General features: G+C 54.6%; 1 protein-coding gene across 8 annotated transcripts in view; it reads left to right on the top strand.

Moving 5' to 3' along the window:
* The window catches only part of JPH3 (junctophilin 3), a 162,759-nt gene that overhangs the window by 1,561 nt on the left and 141,681 nt on the right, over positions 1–19,517 (top strand). The window contains exons 1-4 of one of the 8 annotated variants that reach the window (XM_040443286.1): positions 391–581; positions 3,538–3,647; positions 4,976–5,136; positions 10,975–11,037. In XM_040443286.1, the coding sequence (XP_040299220.1) occupies positions 4,983–5,136; positions 10,975–11,037 (217 nt within the window). In that variant the 5' untranslated portion in view covers positions 391–581; positions 3,538–3,647; positions 4,976–4,982. The other 7 variants (XM_040443284.1, XM_040443285.1, XM_040443287.1 and 4 more) reach the window with 7 other exon arrangements.

A 19,517-nucleotide genomic window follows, 5' to 3' on the forward strand; every position in this document is an offset into this window, starting at 1 on the left:
AGGGATCTGCGCCGGCACTCGCTCGGCCTCGCGCTCCGGCCTCCCCGGTCCGCGGACGGATCCGGGCCGAGCGCGGCCGCGTTCGCTGCTGACGGGCGCCGGGACGAGGCGCAAGTGGGCGGGGTGGCCGCCTCTCGCGACAGCCGCGCCGGCCAGGCCCGCCCCTCCCGCTGATTGGCTCGGGCTGCCCCTTCTCGGCCCGTGATTGTTCCGGGTCCCCAATCCGATTAGCCCCCGCCCCGTCCACGCCTCCCCGGGGCTGTCGATCACGCTGGAGCCGCCCCGTCCCGCCCCGCGGCGACCGGAGGGGCGGCGCGGCGGAAAACCCGGGGCGGATTCCTGGTCGCTTTTGTTCCCGCAGATCAGCGCGCAGTATTGTTTGAGGTGAAAGCCGGGCGTCCGACCTTCCCGCTTGACTCCCCGGCGTCGCCGTAGGGAGGAAGAGAGTATCTCCGAAAAGCTGCTGGAGCGGGGGCTCCGGAGACCCGAGCCGTGACGCGGTTTTCCCTCAGCGAGGCTGTGTGACCTTGGCCGAGTCGCTTGGCCTCTCTGAGCCCCGGGCGCCTCCTTGGAAACCGAGGGTAACCCTCACCGCCCCGGGGAGCGGGAGGGGGCTCGCGAGAAGGTCGCGAGCTCGCAGACGGCCTGCGCCCGCCCTTGCGAGCCGGCCGGCCCGCCTTGGGGTGAGAAGGGAGCAGCTCTCTCCGCAGACCTCGCCAGATGCGGCCACTGTTAAGTCAGCCGGCTGTCAGCGCGCGAGGACCCCGGGGCACGAGCAACGCCCCCTCCCCTCCTGGCCTGTGCGCGGCCCCCACCGCAGGTGGAGGGGAGGCCGGGGCACCCGACCCCCGTGAGTCCTACAGCGGCAGGCCGGGCCCCGCAGCAGTGGTCCATTCTCCCTGCCCTTCCCCCTGGGTGCCGTCTTTTGACTTCTGGCGACCTACGACTCATCTGTGCGTGCCAGGCTCTGGGGCCCTGCCCTGCCCGCCCTGTGGAGCCTACACCCTGGTGCTGGGCAGCACACAAGAGCAAGGCACTGAATAAATGCATGCATTTCTGCAGGACGTGGTCCAAGGTGCTGGAAACTTCCTAGCAAGACATTCGCCAGCCTTGGGACCTCAAGGCTGAACAGACTTTGCAGAGCCACTCTAGGGAGAGAAGGAAAATGTGCTTCCCACTCCCTGACCCCTCTCCACGCCTTGGGCAAAATTTCCCAGAGCCACCACGGTGCTCTTGGTCAGTGAAGGGAGGAGCAGGCATCCAGGTGGCAGTCCCGGGCAGTTGAAAATCCACATAGGCAGGAGGGGTGAGGCTGGTCCCCGTTGGGTCTCCCTGCCTCACTTCCCCGGTAGAGTCTACTGTCTACAAGCAACCACATCAATCCTTGTTCACTCTGGCCTCACCTTTTCAAGTCATTCCAGGGAAGTAGCCACATTCCAGAAGCTACCATAGGAGAATGTAAAATAATACGGAAATCGGGGCAAGTCAACACGTTTGCCTCCTATTGGTTAATTAGGTTCCTTGGAGCAGAAAGATCTTGGGACCTTATGGTGCTCAGGTTCCTCCGGGGCAGCCCCACCAGGGTGTGAAACCTCCAAGCTGTGGTGTCAAGCTGACCTTCGTTCCAGTCCCAGCTCTGGCCAGCTCTGTGACCTTGGCCCTTCACCCAACCATTCCAAGCCTCAGTTTCCTCATCTATAAAAGGAAACCAGGAATCCTACTCCCGGCAGCTAGCAGAGATGCTAACCGGCCCTGGACAGCTGGGGAAATTGAACCACAAGTAACGACCGAGGTCCCCCAGCTCCTGACCGCCTTCTTGTCCCTTTTTGGCTCTGCCGTTTGCTATTTAATGTGTGTACCGGACAGCTTACGGATGAGGGTTTCCTTGTAATAGACAGAAAAGCACAAGCAGAGACTCCCGGTGGAGAAGGCCATGTGAAGACAGAAGCAGAGATTTGGAGCCAGGGGTCGCCTGGAGTCACCAGGAGCTAGAAGAGGCAGGAAAGATCTTCCCCTGCAGTCTCTGGAGGGAGTGTAGCCGTGGGACACCTTGACTTTGGACTTCTGACTGCGGGGGAACACTTCCGTCGTGCTAAGCCCCAAGCTGTTTGCTGTGGCCACTCCAGGACAGTCTTACAAGTCCCATTGCCCCTCATCCGTACTCCAGCTCAGTTTAATCCAGCTCAGTGGAGAACAAACCACCACCCTGTGGGAGCACACCCCACCAAGGGTTTGGGGGCCTCCAAGAAGAATGACACCCAGCTCCTCGACTTTAAGGAACAGATGCCTGCACTCCTGTTCTGGAAGCCGATGGCCGCCCGTCTGTGGGAGCTTTCTATCAGCACACAGTTCCCTTGCCAGGAAACAGCCAGGAGCCTCCGGAGGCTAAAGTGGACGGTGACCTGCCAGTCCCTCTGAATGCTAGAAATGCTGTCTCTTGGGGCTGGCCATGCGGCTGTGGTTTTCTCAGCCAGCTGCTGCCCAGGGCTCCTTCCCTAAAACAGCCTCCAGCCCCAAGCTGTTTGCAGCTGGTCCCTTTCCCTGACTTCAGGTGGGACTTGAACGTTTCTCCACCTTCTACAGAGTGGAGGGCCTGAGGATCTGTGGGAGGAGGCCGGGGAGGGGAGCACAGTGTAAGTCAGAGGGTAGGGCGTTCCTCCACGTGATCAGAGGGGCTGTAGGTAAAAGGGAAGCAGGCCGTGTGTTCAGATGAGAAGAGATTCCCGGTACAACGCTGTGTGGACAGCAAAACTCACTCCCAGGAGTGAACATACCTGCCACGTGCCTAACTCGGACCAGGGACCGACAGTACAGTGGGCCCTGCCCTCGGCAGCTTGCGGTCTAGGGCCAAACGATATGTCTGTCTATGTTTTCCAAAGGACTGGAGTGGAGTATAAATTAATACTATTGTTGAGAAAGAGAGAGAGAGAGACTTGGGATTCACCCCAAATGCCCCAGAGAAGCGATTTTGCAATGAGGATGGGCTGTGCCTGGGATGACTTCCTGTGTCTGAAGGGATACGGAGTCGCCGCGGTCCTGGAATGCGGCTGAGGCGAGAGCTCGGCCACCTGGACTCCAAGTCCAGCGCCCGGCCCCCATCGCCCCGCTTCTCCGTTCTCGCGTAGAACCCAAGCCTAGGGGAGGAGCCTGGAGGCCATGTTGTGGTAGGAAAATGAAAACAGAGTGCAGGTCGCGAGTCCCATCAGCAGGAGGAGTCCTTGAACAGTGGGGCAGAAGTACACCCAGGCTCCCTCCCGGATCCGCCACTTTACCTTCCCTTCAGGGTCTGTCGAGGGGTGTGCCTGGTCTCCAGTTGGAGACACGTGCTGATGTGCGTTTTTCCTTTACCCAAGGCCCTGCGTTTCTGACACAGAAAACAAAGGGACCCCAAACCCCTTCCGTGCAGGCCTTACGAAGTAGGTCCCTGATCTCACTGATGGCATCATTGCTCGGTGCCTCAGCCCCTGATAGCCTCTCGTGATGGCCACAGCTCTGTGAGCCTGCTTCTGAACTGCTGTCACTGTTCACGTTTTACAGATGGAAAGGTCATCGTGGGCCCAGGGCCAAGCAAGTTTGTACGCGTTGGAACCAGATTCTGACCTGAGTCAGTTGCCCAGGATCTGCCCCTCCCGGAGGAAAGCATAAAGGTAACGTGTTTATTCGTTATTTCTGCAAACCAGAGGCTCCAGCCATTATCTGTCATCTGCCGCATGCCAGTTTTCCTTAGCCGTGGCCTCCCACAGAGTCCACCTGGAGTCGTAAACGGGCAGTTGTCCCAAACAATGCCTGGCGCTGATTCTGCACAGACACACATTTTCCTCCAGGGCAGACTTGCTTTCTTAGGTGTCTGTGGCCTTGGGCTAGGTGCCGTTGCCACGGCGGGAATTACCTGGGCTCTTATTTGAGATGGTGGTTCCTCAGCCTGACCCCGGGTACGGATCCAGACTCCCTGGGAGTGGGGTCTTGGACGCCACATTTCACCAGCTCCCGTGTGACCCTTGTGTGCACCTCGTGGAGACGTTTTGCTGTCAGGCTTCCCGTGTGCTGCTTTGGACCGAACGATAGCAACCACCAAAATAATCAGTTAAGTCCGTATCACAGGCCTACACCTTGACCGGGATCCTCCCTGTTACAGATGGGGAAGCTGAGGCACCATCCGGGGCTCGTGGGTTCTCGACGAGTCCTGAGCCTTATTTGTGTCGTATGTCTGTTCAGTTTTCACATTTGTTCGTTTCCCACACCACAATTAATTCACTGCTGCTTTTGGTTTTGTGCGTTTTCTCTTTCCACCTTGGAAATTTCCAAGCATACCCAAGAGTCAGTCGACTAGTGTAGTGATTGCCTGCGTCCCTACTGCCCAGCTTCCTCAACGGTGACATTTTGCCATTCCTGGTTCATCTGTTTCCCCCACCCTGCTCTGGCATATGTACATAATTCTTCTGGACTCTTTTAAAGCAAGTAAGTTATAGATTTTATATATATATAAGTAAACAATAGTATACATCTATATTGTTTTGCCTCGTCATGAGGTAATGCATGCTCCTTGTACAGAGATTATATCTCACTAGAAAATGATATAGAACTCACAAAGAATCTCACTTCTCAGTCATAACCAACGTCAACATTTGAAAGTACATCTTCCTAGACACTGTTGTATTCATATGCATTTATGCACACCTATTTTTACAGGAACAGTCTACTCTCCACAAAAATAGGGCTGTTCTCCACATTTTGCGATCTCTTCTTTCCACTTAACAACATATCCCAGATGTCTTCGCCTGTCACGGACTCTCTTCCAAGTCCTGGTTTTCAAGGGCAGCCCAGAATCCCTTTGTTTGGGCGTACCGCAAAATTTTCTACTAATCCCCTATTGCTGGACATTCAGATTATTTCTGTTCTGCTGGCTGAGTTTCAGAAGGCAGTTCTGCTTATCCTGGACCTTGCACCAGGCTGAAACCCGACCTGCCTCCTCCAGATCCCCCATGTGTTTCCGAGAAGTACGAGCAGGGCTAAAGCGGAGGAACTGGATTGCTTCCCAGTGCCATCCCAATCGAGGCTTCACCGCCTGGCTTGAAGTCTCAAGATACAGAACACACCCAGACTCAAGTCGGGGTGAAAAACACATTTCAAAGGCAGGTAACGTATTGTTTGGGTGACAGGGTGTAACTCTGAAATATGGGAGGATTCTTTTTAAACAAACACACCAGAGCTCACCCAGCCCAGTAAAGCTTCCTCCTTCAAGGTGCTCACCCCAGAAGGCCAGCTCCTGTTGTGATAAAACTATGATTGCTTGAAAATATACATGTGAACTCCTCTTTTAAAGCTGCCTCCACAGTCTGTGTAAATAGTTTTTGGAGACACTGTAGGCCGGGAAGTCTTTGTGCTTCAAGGTAGATTGACATCTGGAAACAGTCCGTACTGCAGACAGAAGAGTCTACTATGTCTGGTTTGAGCAGAAACAGATTTATTAAGTTACAGCAGGGGCCTCAGAGTGTCTGGCAGGATTGGAGAACAGATGTGGACACCATTTTTGTATCTTCCTCTTTTTTTTTTTAATGAATTGCCTGTTCATGTTTTCTGCACATTTTTCTATCACGTTTTGGGTCTTTGTTTCTGTCAATTCCTAAGAGTTCTTTATATATTAGAGCTATAAAAGCCCTTTATCTGTGATTTATGTTGAAAATATTCTGTCCCGGTTTGTCAGTTGCCTTTGACTTCATTTATTGTGTTTTTACCTTGAAAAAAAGTGTATTTTTGTGATCATTTTTTGCATCTGGATTTTAAGTGGTGGTTAGAAGACCCCTCCCTACACCCAGGTTATAAACAAATTCATCTGTGTTCTCTTGTATTATGTATATGGTTTCATTTTTTTTTTCATGTTCAGGTCCCTGAACCATTTGGAGTTTATTCTTATGCACAGTATGAGGTATTTGCTTTTGAAACCCAGTTTTATTAAATGTATCAATTACACCAGGGGTTGCAAATTAAAATGCTTTAAGGCCAGGCAGAAAGTAAATGAGTGAAGGTAGGTGGTATAATAAAATAGGGTGAGGTTTGTAGGTGGTCAGGGATTAGATTTAAAGCACACACACACACACACACACACACACACACACACAGGGGGTGTGTTAGTTTCCTATTGCTGCCGTAGATAAATTATCACAAACTTCGTGGCTTATAACTACAGCATCTATCCTCTCATGGCCCCGGAGATTAGAAGTTTGGAATCCAGGGGGCAGGGGGGCAAGGTAGGCTCCTTCTTAAGGCTCTGGTTAAGAATATATCCCAGGCCTCTCTCCCAGCTTCTGGTCGCCGCTGGCAATCCTTGGTGCTCCTCGGCTGTAGCCACATCACTCCAGCCTCTGCCTCCATCTTCAGGTGGTTGCCTTCCTATCTCTGTGTCCAATTCTGTGTCCACCTCTTCTGACAAAGACCCCAGGCATTGGGTTCGAGGCCCACCCGATCCAGCGTGACCTCATTTGATTACATCTGCAAAGACCCTATTTCCAAATAACGTCACATTCACAGGTGCCAGGTAGACATGAATTTTGGGGGGACATCATTCAACCCAGAACAGTGAGGGAAAAGCAGAGCTGTCTGGAGCCCCCCGCAGCCTGCGTGCTCAGAGCTTGGGCCCCTTATGCTGCTGTTGGGGTCATCTACACCTGGCAATAACGAGTCGCTGTATTAGGAAACTCATCACACTTCATTCTGAGAATCAGTCTTGAAAAGCATTGACAGATTGTCACTTGAAAATGCCCTGAAAAAAAGGAAAAAGAAATCTGATGGCCAATTCTTCCAAATGTGAATAGATGGCCTGCCCCACAGCCAGTAGAAAACAAGTTTGTTCAGTATGAAGATTAGGGCTTCCCCTTGGAGGCCAGGTCTCTGTTACGTTTTTTCCTTCAGAGTAAGAGGTGAATTTCTACAGATTCCTCTGTGCTGAAAGAGGGCCCATTTCATACCAGAGAAGGAGGAAGGTGGTGTCTCCCCTGCCTAGAGATGGGGGAGGGGGCTCTCTTGCAGCTAATGTCCCTGTCAGACCTCCCGGGGTAGGCAGAATTCCCAGTCTTTGCTTATCTAAACACTAATCTAAGTGAAGAGATTTTGCAGATGTAAAGTCCCAAGTCGGGTGACCTTGACACACAGAGATTATCTGGGTGGGCCTGGCATAATCAGGTGAGCCTTAAAACTAGAGAGTTTCCTCTGGCTGCTGGCAGAAGGGGTGTCAGCAGCGTTAGAAGCGTCAGGAAGACATATGGTATCATTGCTGCTTATAAAACAGACAGGGCCGCATGGGAAGGAAGAAAAAGGTGGTCCTGACCTATAGCCAGTAGGACACAGAGACCTCAGACCTGTAGCCTCAAGGAGGTAGATTCTGCCACAGGCAAGAACCCAGCCACCAAAACCTTGACTTCTGCCCATTAGACTCTGAGCAGAGATTCCGATGGGTCTGTTCAGATTTCTGGCCCACAGAACTTCCAGATGCTACATGGGTATTGTTTTAAGCCTCTAAGTTTGTGGTGACTGGTTATACGGCAGTACGAATTAATCTACCTCTGCTTTTGTTGAAGGTCTGGGGGCAGGGACACTAAGAATGGGGAGGGAAAACGGAGACGTGGGATTGGATAATCCCATTCTCCCTCCTGCTGCACCCTCCCACCCACCCATGAGAATTTCAGGCCCTTGCGTGAGACATAGAGACACCAAACGAGTGGGGCTTGGGGTGTCCTTGGTGGCTTCAGAGGTTGATGGAAATCAGACATATGTCCCCTCTTCTTGTGCTTAAGCAGTTACGGAAGACGAGGGAGATTGGTGGGTCTAACCACATTTTATCCTGGTGTTTTATAGGTTCGTAGGACCAGGAGGAATCCTGGTATTTAACATAATTAACATAATCAATTCCCCCTTTGGGGTAATGTCCCGGAAAATTGCATCCTGCCTGCCCCCCCCCCCCGAGAAAGGGGGGGGGGGGGAGGGGGTTCTCTAGGTGCACCTAGCTTTGGGCAAGTCACTTCCCCCTCCCAGGAGCTCCTACTCATAGACTTGGAGGCAGCGGGCATGAAACATGTGGCTTGTAGCAGGTGCTCAATAAACGTTAGCAGTTGGGTTGTTATGACCGTCAAGTGTAACGCCTGTTGCATTTGACCCCACCCCCATGTCGCTAAGCTGCATGACCCAGGGCAGGTCTTCCAAGTGCCCTTTCCTCATCCTGTCACAAAAGTGAGGACTAGAGAAGGAGCTCGCACAGCTCCGGCCACACAGGCACTTCACCCGGGCACAGGTGCCCGCTGCCAGAGGGGAGCCTTGCCTGGAAAGGTAACCCCAGGAGCCCTGAGCGTTGAGAGGCCACGTGGATGGCAAGTGCTAGGTTTCGGGTGGGGGTTAAGGTCCGTGCTGAGCAGGACAGTTCAGGGGCTTGAAAAACATTTTGTCTCTGGCAGGCTCTGGGACTCCTGTGTCCCAGAAAACCCTCCGGCAGGAGGAGGAGAGGTCAGTGCCTGCAGCAGAGGACTCTAGAGGGCCTCTGATGGAGAGGGGGTGGGAGGAAGGAGCAGGGGGGTCAGAAAGGCCCTACTCAGGCAAGGCTGGCCCAAGGCCATGGGAGCAGAGGTGTGGGGGGGAGGGTCTAATCTTGGAAGGAGGCATCTTTGTCCCTCTAAAGGGAACAGGTGTGGTCCTTTACCTTCCCTCGCAAAGAAGACAAAAGGCAGACACGGGTCTCTGTTAATGGTTAAACTGTGTCCCCCTAAAACATGTCTTGGAGCCCTAACACCCAGTACCTGTGAATGGGACCTTCTTTGGAAGTAGTGTCTTTGCAGATGTAATCAGGTTGAGTGAAGGCATTTGGGTGGGTCCTAACCCAAGGACTGGTGTCCTTCTAAGAAGAGGAGACACACGGGAGAGGCCATGTGAAGCTCGAGGCAAAGACTTGGGGACGCCTGGAGCCCCGGGAGCTGGGATAGGCAAGAAGGACCCTCCCGTAGAGCCTTCGGAGGGAGCAGGGCCCTGCAACACCTTGACTTTGAGCTTCTGGCCTCCAGAGCTGTGAGAGAACACATTTCTGCTGTTTGAAGCTCTACCCCCGTGTCCCGGCTCCCCGTCCGTGGTGCTCTGTTACGACAGCTACACAATACGGACCCGGTCTCCAAGGCAGGGGTGGGGACAGCCTCTTGGTAGATGTGCAGCATGGCTGGTGAACTACCAGAAAGCCCTTCCCAGCTGTTCTCCCACTGGCTACAAAGGTTGGAAAACAACACTTTCCCATGCCTGGCTTCCCTTGTATCCAGGAATAACCTTGTGATCCAGTTCTGGCCAGTAAGACTCGAGTCAAAGCCTGACGAGGGGTTTCTGGAAAGTGACTTCTCTCGCAGAGGGGAAATGTGTCAGGCAATCCTCTTTGCCCTCCCCATCAGAGCATTCTGGAACACAGCACAGCCACGGTGGTGGAGGCCTTGTTCCCTTGTGATGACACACACGAGGGAGACTCACCCAGACCTTGTGCCTGGCGCCACCCAGGCGCAAGCTTCTTGTTTGAAAAATAAACCCACGTTTGTTCAAGTGAGTTGGGCCCTCTGCCACCTGCTGCTGAATGCCTTCTTGGCCGATATGGTGGTTTGCCCGCAGGGACCTTCCCAGACCCATCTCCCCTCCGGTGGACCAGAGAGGTTGAGGGCAGACACTCCAGAAGTCAGAGTGAGCAGATTCCAATCCTGGCTCTCCCCCCCAGCTTGCCCCGTGTCCCCCTTCCTCTGCAAGATGGAGGTAAAAGGTACCTACTTGAAGAGGCGGCTGGAGAATTAGGTGAGAGCCTGCTCAGCAGGTGCTCAAGACGTGGTGGCTGCCAACATCTGTAGGAGCATCTCCATCCTGTGGTCGGCTGAAGACCGGAGCCCCGCAACACATGCGTTGCTGTAAGCATCGGAAACGGCCGGGGTGAGCGGTATCCACGTCACCTGGACTCTGAACAAGCTCTTGCTGCCGAATGAGTGCCCTTGAGCTGACTGTGTGCGTGTGTGTTTGCAGCACAGACAACCCCCAGGTTGGCCCAAGCCATTTCCACGACAGAGAACAAAAATGGCAGTATATCATCCCAGCTGCGGTCAATCATCACAGCTGCGGTGGGCTCCGCGCGCAGGACACAGAGTGGCAAGTCACTTTTAAAGGACAGACAGCTAGCAAGTGACAGAGCTCGGCCTTGCGTTTGGGAGCTCACTGTGCCTCCTGCCAAGCCCAGCCAAGCTAAAGGTTTTGGCACCAAAGGAGGGAAGGCCGAAAGAAATGCCAGGGGACAAAGCACTTTCACGCCTCATTTAACCCTTGTGACATGCCTTTGAGATCAATAGATCGTTATCCTCACCTGGCAGAGGAGGCGACTGAGCCTTGAGGAAGGAGAGCTGAGCGGATGCGGGCGGAGCAGGGCTAGAACCAAGGTTTCCTGACCCCAGTCCTGCCGCCCTGTCCCCCCTGGAATGGCTGCAAATGGAGGCTGAATAGAGATGACACCCCTGTGGGTGAGGAAGGTCATCATAGGGCATCTCTTCAACACGGCTCAGGTGACCTTGGAGTCACGGAGCTCACACTCGTGGAGACCTGCCGGAGGCTGTGTGCTTTGCATTATTTCCTTCGATTCTCCTTTCGCAGATGAAGAGACTGTGGTTCAGAGAGGCCACCTGCCCTCTGCACACCACCTGCAAGGACAGATCCCACGTCCGGTCCACTGTGTGACCCTAGTCGCATTGGATGTTTCCTGACCGAGTGGAGGCCTTGCCCTCACATGTTAACCACGGCAGCTCTGGTGCGCGGTTGTGTTTGCTCGTATGTGTAATGTGTATTTGACTTCAGCTTTAGATTCTGTCTGAAGAGCGCTTTCTGAAGCTGACCATTTTTTGAAGCCACTGGTCCATAGGTCACACGTGTGATTCTTTTCATGCATTGGCTCCTTGGCACTGAGACTTCCTCTTTCTTACGCAGGGACAGCTTTCCACGTGGACATCCGTACGGAACTCTCAGAACCATCCCTGGCTGTGAAATACGGTAAGGCCATGCCAGCGTGTCCCAAGGGAAGTTCAGTCCTGTTGGCACACGTCTGTTGGCACCTTAATTAAACTATAAGCTCCCTGAGAATAGGGGCCGACCGGTCGGATACGTTTTTGTCATTTTGAGTTTCCAGCTCTAGATGGATGCCTTGTATACAGAAGGCACTCGCGAAGTGTTTGCTGATGGTCGTTGCGACTTCCCAAATAAGTTTTTGCAATGCTTGTTCTAGAGCTCTGCCTTTTCCTCTGTAGAGATTGTGGTACCGTGCTGATTTCTCCAGTGAGTACAGAATCTTGTCTATCAGGGATGATTTATTATGTGTAATTATGTTCCTGACCCTTGCAGAGTGGAATTTTTTCCCCAAATATCGGTAATGTTTCCTTATAACATAGCCTGAATCCCAGGACAGGAAAGACTTGATCCGAAGAGAATGTGGTGGTCATGTGAGGTTAACTTCTTCATCAGCAGATGAGAAAGGAGATAGAGGGACCGTCAGGGGTCATCCAGCCAGTTCACTTATCAACCTGCCTTTGGAGGCTGATTCCTAACATAGAAAATAGTTGGTATGATTCACAACTTCTTCAGATGTTTTTAATGTTTTTTTGTTTTTGAGAGAAAGAGACAGAGGGTGAGTGGGGGAGGGGTAGAGAGAGAGGGAGACACAGAATCCGAAACAGGCTCCAGGCTCCAAGCTGACAGCACAGAGCCCGACGTGGGGCTCGAACCCACTGACCGTGAGATCGTGACCTGAGCTGAAGTCGGATGCTTAACCGACTGAGCCGCCTGGGTGCCCAACAAAGTCTTCAGATTTTTGATCAACTGTGTTTGGCCAAGTTTTTCTGTATTAAATGTATGATAGCATTTTACGATAACGTGTTCTGTTCACATCCACTCATGCTTCTGACATTACATGTGATGTTATCCATGTAACCTGCCAACTAGCAGGTCAGAAAGTCCTGAGACATGAAGGATCCAGAATTGGTTCATGCACCGTCTCATGGACACCACTGAGGACCCAGCCTCTTTCTGTCTATACATTGCGCCCTCCTCAGGGTGCTAGCCTTGACCTTAGGCTGGTTCTCCTCAGGCTAACAAGTGGCTGCAGCTGTTCCAGGCATCACATCCAGCTTCCAACAGAAGGAGAAAGATTATCTTTCTTTGCGTATCAAGTTTAAGGGGGAAAAAAGTCTTTCACCGAAGCTCCTCTGCTCATTGGCTAGGTTGTGTCATATATCCACTGAAACTAACCACAGACAAGAGGGCTGGAGTCATCGTAATGGCCCTTGATCAATCAAGATATGCCTTCTGGGACTGGAGCCTGCCTCTCCTGAAGCCCATACATGTACAGAGCGTGTAGAAACTGGAACAAAATCAGGGGTCTCTTTGCAGATGAGGACGGTGAGGCTCAGGTCACCCGTGGTACACTCTGAGATCTGTCCGACCCCAATTATGTCTCCAACGGACCACGCTGCCACGTTACGTGAGGTGTGGGTGGGGTTGTTGTCACCCTTTATCATAAACGCCCTGGGCATCACCTTCCACTAGAGCCAGCTTTTGATCAGGTACGTGCTCCATAATCAGTCATTTCACAGCTGGGCAGATACAACCAGGCCAGGTTCCTGCGTTGTCCGGAGGCCAGGTCTGCCGGGTTAATCTCCTCGTCGCCGGGAAGGACTCTGCAGCCCCTGAGTGCACTTTCTCCCTTCCCGGCCACCCCGCGGCTAGTTCTCCGGGAGCGAGGGAGGGGACGTGTTGCTTCCCAGTCCCGTCAGCCTCTCTGGAAAGTTGGCTGAGAGGCGAGGTGGGAGGGGCCGTCTGTAGTGGGCGGGGGCACCCCTGGACTGATTCACCCATCGCTGGCCCGTCGCCACGGATAACTGAGGGGTCACGCCTCCACGACAACCTTCTCACCCTCTGGCTCACGTGCGTGCACACAGCACTGTGCGTCGCCAGCACGGACACGGGCCCGTGTGCTGCCCCAGTCCTGCGGCGACCGTGCCGGCACCCCCTTCGTCGTGTCTGGCCTCATTAACAGTCGGCTGTGTCGGAAACGAGAGCGAGCCGGAAGAGCCCGGAGACACGGGAGCCGTGGTTCTTGGCTGTGTGGCCCCAGGCGCACCACTCAGTCTCCCCGCACCTCGCTTTTCCAATCCGCACGGTGGGCTGCCGTGTGGCTCGGGGACCGTGGGTACGGCGGTGTGCGTGTGGCCGGCACCCGTGAGCAGTGGCCGCTTCTCACAGCCGTCGGGGTGTAGCCGTGGCAGGTTCGGATGGAGCGAAGTAAGCTCCTGGTGGCCACCTGACCTCTTGACATTCTCTGAAAGGAGAGCCCACATTTTCCTGTGGGGGTGGCCTTCCAAGTCTGTGGGCTCACTCTTGCTTTGTGTGGGGAGACAGTGGGCGGGTGCCTTAGCTTCCCGTGGCCGCCATAACAAATGCCCACAAACTCGGTGGCTTGAGACGACACACGTTGTTATCTCACTGTCCTGGGGGCCCAAAGTCGGACACGAGTCTTACAAGTTTAAAAATGGGGTGGGACTGGAGCTCCCAATAGCCAGAACTGCTAGGGGGGGGACAGGTCTGGCTCCCCCACCGTGCACAGAGTCCTGGTCGTGCGTGCACAGGGCCGCTACAGGGAAAACGCAGCCCGGGTTCTCCTCCCCTTGGAGGCTGCGGTAGGAGGTGGAGACCAGCACCCTTCCCTCGCCTTCCCCTAAAGACTGCACTGGCGCAGGGGTGCAGGGTGGAAGTGAATGTGTTTGGACAGTCGACAAAGGCTCTTATCGAAGGCCTTCAAGGAGAGCTTGACCCCCCCGGAATGTATCCACCACATTTTGCGTGAAAAGCCGACGTGCACTTTTTAAGGCGGAGTTTCTGGCTTCCACAGCATTCCTGCGGGGGTCTGAGATCCGAGGGACGTTGAAGAGTTGGGAGAGCAGCGTTCGGAGCCCCGGCTGCGTTCTGGCTGTGAGGCTGTCCCTTCACGTGTCTGAGCCTCAGCTTTGCCAGCCTGGACAATGGGACAGCCCTGCTCACTGGCGTTGTCGCTGTGGAGACACAGCCTGGCGCCTCGAGGAGCTCCGCGGCTGGCGGCGAGGCCCAGTACCAACGACACTGGGATTTTCTGTCTGCATCCTTCTCCCCGGGGCTGCACCGGCCGCCCTGCGTTCCCGGCCACCAGCTTCCCCAGCAGCCTTTCTGTTTGTTTGGAACAGTTTCTCGGGGTCTCCTAGAGAGAAGATTCTCAGCTGAGTTCCGGCAAACGGACACGCTCCCCACCCCCTGCTTGGAGGGATCCCAGCAGCTCCCTTGGCTGGCCAGCGAAGAAGAAGAAATGATGTCAGGAGTGTTTCTCTCTTGAGGAAGCTGGAGACTCCTTTCAGCAGGACGAGAAGACACTATCAAGGGGATGTAGGGGGGCTTGCCAAAGCATCCTTGCACGGTGCTGTGGAAACATCCGTTTCCTCTGTCTGCCTGGAGAGGGGCTGGGTCAGCTGGGCTGGTGGTCTCAGTCTTGGTTCTCTCAGCCTGATTGTGCTCATTTATGTCACAAAACACGCACGTGGCTCAGGACCAAGGGGGCTGGGAGCCCCAGCTCTAGACTTTGGGTAGACACGAGGGGCCCTTTCCGGGCTCCACATCAAGGCTTCCCCTCCTGGCGAGCACAGAGGTGGCGCTGTCCTTCGATGCCCTGTGGCACTGACAAGGAGGGCCCATGGTGAGCTTAGTGTCCACAGAAGACGCTGAAGGGCCTCGGCTCTGGAATCGTGTGACCGGAGCTTGAATCCGGGCTCCATCGCGCAGAGGCTCTGCGGCCTCAGGAAAACTGCCCAGTCGGAGTCTCGGTTTCCCAACCAGCAGAATGGTGGTGGCAAGGTTCCTGCCTCCACAGGTGGTGGTGAGAGCACAGAGGGTCCCCGTTGGAGGGCGTTCAGCACAGGTGACTCCGGACACACGGAGGGGAGATCGGAAGCAGGAGCCACCGCCATTTCAGTCACCTGACTATGAAATCGAAAGATCAGAAAGTACAGAAAACGTCAAGGGAGAAGAAACCCCAAAGTGTTCGTAGCCCCAGTCCCCGGAGACACGCGCTGCTAGCTTTCGTTAGGTGTCCTTCCAGCCTGTTTCTACGTGTGCGTGTGTGTTTCGTGGGCTCGGATCACTGCTGAATGAGCACAGCCTGTGTCTGTATACGCGTGCTAGTTTTTCTTAAGACCCGGCATGATGTTGCTTAACCCACTTCTTTTAAACTTAAAAATGTGTCAAGACCATTTCCTGTAAATCATTACATTTTACCATGTTGCATATTTTCCCACACTTTGATGTTTCTGAAATAGGGATGTGTTTTAGAATCATTGTCAAAAGAAACATCCCAGCTACTTCTCTCTTTTTCTCCCCTGAAGGGGGTTATGAAATAGGCGATCCGTGTGACAAATGACAGCGTCTCAGCCTCCAAAAAGCATGGCGTTCTGAAAGATGCCTTCTTACAGGCCACGTGGTTCTCTTTGGTGCCGTTGCCATAATTAACTTAATTGACCTCCAGTTTTGGACATTTTAGCTCCTTCTGGTTTCCTGCTATTAGCAACAATGCTGCAAAAGAAAACGTATGGCAGGAAATCCATTCAAGTGGGTCACTGACCCTACAGGGCAGAAGCTGGATGGAGAGGTCAAGGTCACAGCCAGCCTCCAGTGACCTTCTAGGGAGGAAGGTCGGAGACGAGTGGCTCCTTTGTGGCCGGGGTGCAGAGAGGCCCCGGGTCAGAGGGGTGATGTCCCGCGTAGCAGTCCCGTTGACTCGCTGCGCCGGCTTTGGGCTAGGGCTTTCCCTTCCCCAGGCGGAACAGAAGGCTCGGAGAGAGGCCCCTTGTCAGCGCCAGGCACAGCTCGCTCAGAGTCCACGTGCTCCGAGGCAAGAGAGGAGAGGCTTTCTCCTTTTCTGGAGTTCCGTCTCATGCCTACGTTTTGGGTAGGATGCTATTTTTAAGTGCCTGGCACAGTGGATTTGTACACCCCAGGGGAGGAGGGGGACTCGACGCAGGGCAGGGCTGGGCGGGCAGCAGGCATGGGCGCGGGCAGGGGGGCTGCATTTGCTCTGCTCTAACAATGAGCCCCGGCGGCTGTCACACCCACAGCCGGCATTAATCACTTCCTGCCTTGCCTTCCCCAGCAGCTCTGACACAGGAGGCCACGCCCCGCTTCTGGAAAGCGCCCCGCTCAGACTGTGAGGGTGCTTCCAGGCCACACTTCCTCCGTCGGGTCCGTGCCCCCCCCCCCCACGTGTCCCTTTTGCCTGGCTCTGGGGACTGCATGGGCTCCGGCCACCACCACAAGCGGGTAAAGCGTTTTGCAGGCTTTGAGGCGAGGCTGCACCCGTTCGGAACGTTGGCAGTTGTGTGGGGCAGGCCTCGCGGGGCTGGGCGTGATGCCCAGCTGGGTCAGTCTGTCACCCAGGGTTTTGGGGTTGCAAGCAACAGAAATCGACTCTTGCTGGCCGGGGTTCAGGGGAGGGGGTTACTGGGTGGAGATGGGCTAGTTTACAGAACAGAAAGGGAAGGTGGATAACGGATTAAGGCTCAGACAGGAGCCGCACGGCGCCCAGGATCCAGGAGTGGGATCAACAACCGCCTGGGGGGAGAGGAGGTCAGGGTGCTGTGCGGGCCCGTTTGCTCCATTTTGCACATGAGCGACTGAGAGCTGGAAAGGAAGAGACTTGCACAGGGCCAGGTGGCTCGCCGGAGGCACAGCCAGTCCTGTGTAGCGGGACCAGGTCCATGAAGACGAGGGCCCCCGCCAGGGCCCACTCTGGAAAGCTCGCGGGTGTCACAGCAGGAGCTCCTATCCTGGGGCTCCTTCACCTCCCAGATCTTGACCCCTCAGGCCACACATTGCTTATTTTGGATTGGCAGGCGGCCCACGCCCGAGGCGGAAGGAGGGGGGGTGCTCAGGCAGGACCGGGGTGTGACTCACTTCTGTCTGCCCAGCCAAGTACCAAACAGAGAGGCTGGCAAGCAGGAGCCAGTCCACAGCCACTAGCCAGCAACCGAAACCCTGCTCAGAGTGGCCAGGCCTCGACTTACACAGAGGTCACCAAAGGATGGCCTTGGCAGGACGCCAGTCCTTGCCTCTCTGCTGACCACCCGCGAGCCCAGTGGCCAGCATCTGCTGCCGTGATGGGCCCCTCCCCTCCTTGTTCTGGCCACGGGACAGGCTCGCTGGCCTTCCCTCCCCACACAGAGTCAAGCATGCGGTCCACCTCGCCTAGAAGGCCCTGCCCCGGTTTCCTCCCAGCCCCACCAGCTTGGCATGAAAGAATTCGGGCTCTGCAGTCAGAAAACCACATGTCTGTCTTCACAGCTTCCTGGTGTGGATCTTGGGCAAGTTGTGTGGCTTCTCTCTGCCTCAGTTTCCTCCTTTGTAACACGAGCCCCCCCTTGCAGGATTCCTGAAAAGATTGGGAGTAAGGTGGGCGAACACCAGTGCTTGGCACAGGATAGACGCCGGCTACAGTGCTGTCCCTCTCCGCCCGAGGCCTGGCATCTCCCTGCAGGACCGACCAGCCTGGAGGAATGTGCCAGGTGCCGGGGTTGCTCTCTCTTGTGCTGACAGTCACCTTGATCTGGGTCATTTGGATAGCACTTTCCAGATGCTCGCCTGCATTGCACTCGTGGCAAAAGGGGACATTTTGGCTGCTTAAACCCAAGCCAAACAAAAAAACTGACTGTCATCATTCTTGGCCTCTAAAGGGAGTGGCAAATTCGTACTGGGGATGCTGGCCTGGGGACTTTGGTTAGCCAAGAGCAGAGGAAAACATGTCATTTCAAAGCACCAGCTAGTCCTTCATGCTGCTGACGGCTGGAGTCCTGCCTTAGCCAAGCATTTTCGTGCTTCCTGTCTGTATGTTACTCGGTACTCTCTTGGCGGCAAATGATGGAGATTCAGTGTGAATCTCTAAAGCAAAGATAATGTTCATTGGCTCACTGACTGGAAAAGACAATCTCCCCGTGAGTCAAGCTTCAGGTACAGCTGGATCCAGGGGCTCTCCTTCTCTCTGCTCTGCTTTGCTCCGTGTCGGCCTCGTTTTGTAGATACCCAGGCACTCATCCCATCCCACATGCCCTCATAAAATGTGACAGGTGGCTCAGTGGGTTAAGCAGTTAAGCATCCAACTTCAGCTCAGGTCATGATCTCACAGTTTGTGAGTACAAGCCTCGCGTCGGGCTCTCTGCTGTCAGCATGGAGCCTGCTTGGGATTCTCTGTCTCCCTCTCTCTCTGCCCCTCCCCTGCTCACTCTCTGTCTCATTCTCTCTCTCAAAAATAAATAAACATTTAAAAAATAAGTAAAATAAAATGTGACGTTAACACACTTCCAGCAGGAGGTAGGGCTTATGGTCCCTCCTCTTGACCTTGAACTTCCCTTTGAATTTCCACAACCAGTAGAAAGTGGTGGAAGTTACATGTGATTCCGGAGACCAGGTCTTAAGAGGCGTGCAGCTTCCAGCTGGCTTGCTCTCTTCGGGGACACTCGCCCTTGGCAAGCAGCAACCATGCTGTACGGAAGCCTGTACCAGGCTGGCTTGCGAGGGGAGACCACAGGAAGAGGCCCGTGTGGAAAGGACCTGAGGGCCCCGCCGACAGGAGCTAGGCTGGGCCTGCTGTGAAGTCCGGACTCCAGCTTTTGAGACCTGCAGTCGAGGCCCCGGACGTTGTGGAGAAGCAAGGTCCACACCGTGTTTAGTCTTGAGCCACCAAATCCACAAGCGTAGTAAACGGTTGACTTCTGTCAGTAGGTTTGGGGCATTTTGTTGCATCGCCGTAGCAGCTGCAGTAGTTTTCATGATCCCTACAGCTCAAACTCTCAGCTGAGGAGTGCCAGATCTGCCCTCCGCCAACACCCAGCATCCGTTCGTAGTCAAGATGCAGATTAACTCCACTCGGGCGTGAGTCTTCTCTCTATGTGGTTGTTGTGGCCGGAGGGGTGAGGAGTCCTGGCTGCTTAGGCTCAGTCGCGAGCCACCCTCGGCCTGGCGAAGGATGGGCACAAAGACGGCCTGGTCAGGACCACCGGGAGTGGGCCAGCGGTGGCTTGGGAAGGAAAATTGGGATGCGGCCGTTGGACGAAACAGGGAACCGTTCTGGAATACGCGGGCAGGTCCGCAGCTCCCTTATGAAGTGCTCCCCCTACCAGGAGGGCGATTTCTTTGTTAAGGTGTATGGGGCGGGTCGCTGGGGCGAGGAACCCAGAAAAAGCAGAGTTTTTCCTACCATACTTTGGTAGGATTTGGAGAAAGCAGAACGCCAAGGTATGCGAACTGATGCCTGAGGTACCTGTGTCTCACCTGTGTGGGCACCTGACTTTTCTCCAGGGCCTGCTCTGTGCTTAGCATTGTGTTTGGCGTTTCGTCCACACGCTCACTTAGTGAGCACGAAACTCCTGGAGGGCCAGGACGGAGCCTCCAGGACATCAGCCGGCATGTAA

The sequence above is a fragment of the Herpailurus yagouaroundi genome, unplaced genomic scaffold (assembly GCF_014898765.1).
Source record: "Herpailurus yagouaroundi ecotype Mexico unplaced genomic scaffold, PumYag 190, whole genome shotgun sequence".
Lineage (NCBI taxonomy): Eukaryota > Metazoa > Chordata > Mammalia > Carnivora > Felidae > Herpailurus > Herpailurus yagouaroundi.